This window comes from Pinus tabuliformis, chromosome 2_2 (assembly GCF_031772625.1).
Source record: "Pinus tabuliformis cultivar Carrire ecotype Pingquan chromosome 2_2, CPIR1, whole genome shotgun sequence".
Lineage (NCBI taxonomy): Eukaryota > Viridiplantae > Streptophyta > Pinopsida > Pinales > Pinaceae > Pinus > Pinus tabuliformis.
This window is the reverse complement of record NC_142300.1, coordinates 419,454,367-419,460,255: the sequence shown is the minus strand read 5'-3', so window position 1 is coordinate 419,460,255 and position 5,889 is coordinate 419,454,367. Positions and strand designations below refer to the sequence as shown.

Here is a 5,889-nt window from a genome sequence, read left to right as displayed (position 1 = left end):
TTTCAATAATGTGTCTCAACGTGATATCATGGTCCACTGTAGGATGCTTCAGCCTAAAACCTGCTTATCCTTTTGCCCTCTTTTCTTTTACTTCTGCCAACTTATTGATTCTATATTCTACCATGTTGCCGAAAAGCTTTGCAAACAAAGGATTGATCATAATGGTTCTATAATTAGAAGGATTATTAATGTCTACACTTTTAAAAAAAGGGGTATTGTTAGGCTAGTTGTCCAGTCCCTTGGGAATCCTTGCTGAATGATGTTGTTGAATATTTCCATGATGTGCAATGCAAGATTGTTCATTCCCCATTTTATATACTCTGCTTGAAGTTCAAACAAGTCCCTTGTCTTTCCTATTTTCAACTTCTTAATTCCAATCTCCACCTCCTGTAACATGAAGAGCTTTGTAGTTGTGTTGATCTTGAGGGAAGATTCAACCTGATTTTTTTCATAGAGTTTTCTTGCATATTCAAATCATTGATTGACTATAATATTATTTTCGATTTTCTTCTTCCTTTGTTGAAGTTCTTGCCAGAAAATCTTTGGGTTATTCTTGCCTAGATATATTAACTCTTCTCACCTTGTTTGCACGAATTCATCTTTTTTCCTTTTTAGTATCTACTTATATAACTTTACATTCATCTTCTCCTTGCCTGTCTTTTTCAAGGTTCTCCTTTCCATTTTGTATTCCTCATCAAACCAAGCATTTACAAGAAAAAATTTGATTATGATTTCCTATTTTTTGCTCTTTTTCACTTCTCAAGTGCACTTTGTATTATATTTGTTAACTCATGACTATTAAAGCTTTGGAAACCAATTTTCTCCTTCTCAATTAATCTCTCTAGCATTGTCTTGAAGATAGTACAATTTTCTTGTGTTAGAAGAATTTTGCCCCTTGATAGTGATTTCCGAGAGCATTGAGTTTTCCTCCTATGTTGCCTTTATTCTAACCAAGATAACTCTATGTAAATTGGGTTATGGTATGATTTTAAGTCCCGAATACGTTGTCCAATCTTAACTTCGTCTATATTTTCTGTCAAGATTTGTGAACAAATCACATAGTCAATGACACTTGCCCCATTATATGTGTTGCAAGTGAAGTTCATAGACCTTTTCCATCTATCTAAACCATTGCAAATAATTAAGTTGAAAGCACCACACAGTGTAAGAAACTCCTCTCCAAAATGATTGCTAACTTTGTCTTCTTCTAAACATCTCACCCATTGGGGATGCTCCTCTTCAATGAGCCATATAGGATTGTGATCTTCTTTGCAACAAAGAATATTAGCTTGTTGATTTGTTGTTCTAGCATTGAAATCTTCCACTAAAAGAACTTCTCTCTGCTGAGAGTAAGCGACAATATGTTTATTTAAAGCTGCATACAGATCCCTGCTGTCTAGCCCCTTATTTTTGTAATTTTTTTAGACTTAAGGGGCAAAATAACATGTTGCAATTCTTATGTGATTCTCATTCTCTAATATTTTGAACCATAAATATTGTTTATGTGCATCTTCTTTCATTAATTGAATGTGATGACCTTCTTTTTCTTTCACTAAAACTAGTATTCCCCCATACCCTTTGCCAGTTTCTACTACCTTGTTCCAAACTGCTAATTTCAGATCACTGTCAAACATAGGAGTTTTGCAACCATCATGTTCATGAGTTTCTGTCAGACAAATTATGTCTCTACCTTTCGCAATAGGCCCTAACCCAGGTCCCCTCCTCCAAGGGTAACCTCTACAATTCCAACAAACTAAACTTAGGTAGACCTGGATAGGATTTGACTACCAGGCAGTTTGGCACACAAGACTCAGCTTTGAGCCTTCACCCCTTTTCATCCATGTTGATCTTGTTGTTTTCCTCCCTATTATCGAATTCTCTATTTTTTCTTTACTGCTAGCTTGCTGCCCTGTTTTTCCCTGAGGCCCAAACAATGCAATAAATGCTTTACCATTTTACAACCATGCCCTTTTCCCTTCATTTCTTGCTGCTCTAACTTTCTCCACTTCTTCCCTTCTCTCCTCTTGTTGTTTGTTGGTTAAATCTTCATCAAGGTAGAAGTGTGAGTTTTTCAAGAGTTTATTTTTGCTCAAGAGATGGTGTTTGTTTCGCACACTTGCCATGGTGACTTTTATGGGTTGAGGCATCTCTTCACATATCTTCCCCATCCTCCTTGGCAAATTTTCCCTTTCCAATGTAGTTTCTCTTTCAAAAAGTCCCTTGTCAAATTGAGAGTACTTTCATTCTTCCCATAATCTCTTATTCCCTTGATAATAAAGTTTGTTTTCCTATCCTTTCTTTCTTTGTGTTCTTTTTCTTGTGCTCTACGAGCCCTTATATCTTCTTCCTCTGTCCTTATGTAACCATTAGCATTTTCAGCTCTATCTTTGATTTCTTTTGGACTCTCTTTCTTATTGTTCTTTTTTGTCTTCTCTTTCGAAATGTCTGTTTATTGAGATACTTGTGTATCTACCCGAGTTGCTTTAGAAATTATCACATCCTTGTTTGTTGCTATTGATTCTTTCATGGTTTGCCACGCTGTCTTCGTGCTTTGTCATTCTTGTTTTGCTGTCTCTAGAGCCTCTTGTAACATTGTCAACAGTTCTTTTAAAATTCTGTTACCTTCCATTAACATCGATTTGCAAATGTGATTTCTAAAATTTTGTGGTCCCTTTACTGTTCTTTGGCTTCCAAAATCTCTAGCCTTGTCTTGGCCTTCATTAGTTCTTGGGCATAGAGATCCGATGACCAAGTAAGAAGTCTAGATGTGGGACTATAAATGGTTGACTCTACTTTATTTTTGCTACTCCTATTTATTTTCTTTCTCTCGGACTGTTTTCTTATTCTTTGATACCATTTAAGGCGAGCAAGTCTATGCCTTAAAATGCCCTGATATTGCTTTGCATTTACCTAAATCCACTTTCGTGTTTTGTCTCTTGAAGCAATTTTGACTTGACCCAAATGATTTGTTTTGTTTTCTTATTCTTTGTTACCATTTAAGGCGAGCAAGTCTACTCCTTAAAATGCCATGATATTGCTTTGCATTTACCTAAATCCACTTTAGTGTTTTGTCTCTTGAAGCAATTTTGGCTTGACCGAAATGATTTGTTTCCACAAAACCTGAGATTTCCTTGCCATTTTTAACATTGACTATTAATTTGCTTTCCATTTTAAGATGAGACCACACACTAAATAAATAAATATCCTTAAGCCCAAAAAAACCTTTTTCACTTTACTGGTTTCGAATGAGAGATGTGTAACAAAAGTTGAGGCTTGTCTAAAAGCAAGCCATGAGGACGAGGACTCTTTAATGGAAAAATCTAAAAAAACCACGAGAGTGCTGCCCTTGAAATTCTTTAATGGACAAATCTAAAAAAAACACGAGATTGCGGCTCTTGAAAATTGGAACCCGTGAGCCAAAAAACAAAAAATACAATACAATTCAACATAAAAAATAAAAAATCAAGCTCCAAATTTTTTTAATATTTCTTTTAATTAAATATTAGTAAAATAATTCTTTAAAATGAGAAACCATATCCTATAAAGATAATAAAATTTTTGAACCACATCAAATTTACAAATTTTATTATCATTAAATCTAATATTAATATTAATATTAATATTAATATATTAATATTATTAAATCTATTATCATTAAATCTAATATTAATATTAATAATAATAATATTATTAAATCTGATATTAATATTAATATATTATAATATTAATATTATTAAATTTAATAATTTACAAATGTGATTATCATTAAATTTAATATTAATAATATTATTAAATTTAATAATTTGAAGAAAAATTTACATTTATAAAGATGGCAAGCAAAAGGTAGGTCCTAGCCTGTTGTCGCCATACTTCCAATTGCCAGTTCATATCTGGGCTACTGGAATAAGGGGCTGGAAACAGATCAATTTCCGATAGAAAATCAATCATAGACACGCAGTGCCAGAAAGTCATTGCTCAACTAAGTAGAGTGATTGATTTATATAAAAATTAAAACCGTGATACACATTTCAGAACATACATTTCCAACGTAATTATATCAAACACAATAGTTTTAAACATCATTTTATTTCCCGGCCTATACACCAACGGCCTGGCCTATACACCAACGGCTTTTCTACTGTTTCGGCAAGGTAGGGTTTCGAGGAGGTCAGGCAGTAGAGTAAAGGTGAGCTTCATGGGAGGTGCCAGTGCCGCAGAAGACGACTTTATAGTTAGTCCCTCCCGGGCAAGTGAAGGTGCTGGTCGTGTCGTCTTTTGCATAGCTGTACGCCTGAGGGCATTCCTTCTTGAAGAAATGCGAGTAATCAGAGGGAGGGCAATTTTCCAAAAACGATCCAGTACAGCAATACTGCGGCGTATTGAAAGCAACGCAGGCGCTCTTGCATCCGTCGGTCACCTTCAATTCTGCGGGGCACTTGGAATTTATGTCGCTGCTGCAGATACTTTTTGTGCACTGACCGTTCGACGGTATGATCGACAGTGGCAGGTTGAATCCATCGACGAGCGAGACGTCATAGAAGTCCAGGTTCTGGAATTGATTCACGGCGATTTCCGCCAGAGTCGCGGGGACACTTCCCGATCCTTGACAGTTTAGCAGACCCCCGCAGTCCCCAGTTTTGCAACTGCCTTTGCCACTGCCGTCGAAGGAACAGCCTGTGCGTCCCCAGAACCTGCCCGTTGTTCCCGCGGGGAATTGAACCGTCCACGACTGCCCTCGCTCCAGCTGTTTCCCTCCAACGTTGGGAATCCCGGCTGCCCAAACAGTGAACGGGCACTCGTTTTGGATCTCGAATGTCGCACATCTTACACCTGTAACGATCACAAATACAGCAATATTCTTCCATTAAGAGTGTTGGGTTACATCTTATGTCTAACTAAGGGATTTGGTTTCCATAAGTCTAAAAAAGTTGCTCTAGCGCATATTTTATGACTAAACTCAAATTAATATTTTATAACCAAATTTAAATGAAATACAGAAATTTGGTCTCCACAAATCTAACATCTCTAACTAGAAATTTGGTCTCCACAAATCTAACATCTTTAACTATATATATTTAAGAGTTGCTCTAGCGCGCATTTTATGACTAAATTTAAATTAACATTTTATAACCAAACTCAAATGAAATACAGAGGTTTGATCCCTACAAATCCAACATTTCTATTTATAAAATTGTAGGTCCGATAGACCAATTTGGTTTCAGTGAACATTAACTACCATCATCATCATATAACCCAACTCAAATGAAATACAGAGATTTGGTACCCACAAATCCAACATCTCTAACTACATATACCTAAAAACAGCTCTAACACACATTTTATGACCAAACACAAATCAAATGTTCATTAGATCTTGAACCAGCAGAAATTAAATCAGTTGCATCGCATATTTATTTATTGTTATTACCTTGCACGCAGATGTATAACGCTGCCATGAATATAAGCAAAACTCCCAATGCTCTCGCCATTGCTACTGCTGTGATTCGAACTTTCACTCACGAAGAGACTGTACGAGGCAACAACTAATTGTGAATATTCTCAAGTCTGAGTACCCTTATGAGAAGTAGTAATTGACTATATAGGCTCGATTTAGGGCGGTGCCAGCCGCCCATGCGGACATATTCTGGCTACCCAATGGCAGCTGTTGACTATGAGAGGGATGTCTTAAACGGTGGCGATTTTTTTTGGATTTGTTTTGATTGGATTAGGATTCTTTGAGATAAGGATGAAATATAGAATGATGGGATGCATTTCTACTGAGAGCGAATATAATGATGAAACCATGCTGTCATGGTCCAAATCTAAAATTCTGTCTGCCAGGACCATTGCTATGAGTCATGACGATGACATTGACTTCGGAAAATAAAT

At 36.2% G+C, this 5,889-nt stretch overlaps 1 protein-coding gene across 1 annotated transcript; it reads right to left on the bottom strand.

The window, feature by feature from the left end:
- Window positions 1–3,975: 3,975 nt before the first annotated feature.
- Window positions 3,976–5,584, bottom strand: LOC149193050 (pathogenesis-related thaumatin-like protein 3.4). Its single transcript, XM_089404774.1, has 2 exons — window positions 5,429–5,584; window positions 3,976–4,830 (listed from the first exon to the last, which is right to left on the bottom strand). Exons 1-2 carry the CDS (start codon window positions 5,487–5,489, stop codon window positions 4,169–4,171), a joined length of 723 nt encoding a protein of 240 aa, XP_089260900.1. The 5' UTR covers window positions 5,490–5,584; the 3' UTR covers window positions 3,976–4,168.
- Between the last annotated feature and the right edge of the window lie 305 nt (window positions 5,585–5,889).

What these genes read in the sequence shown, in the direction of transcription:
- LOC149193050 (XM_089404774.1), bottom strand. Translation starts at nt 5,489, where the DNA reads ATGGCGAGAGCATTGGGAGTTTTGCTTATATTCATGGCAGCGTTATAC. An exon ending in GTTATACATCTGCGTGCAAG is followed by an intron (nt 4,831 to 5,428) that starts GTAATAACAATA and finishes TGATCGTTACAG; the next exon opens with GTGTAAGATGTGCGACATTC.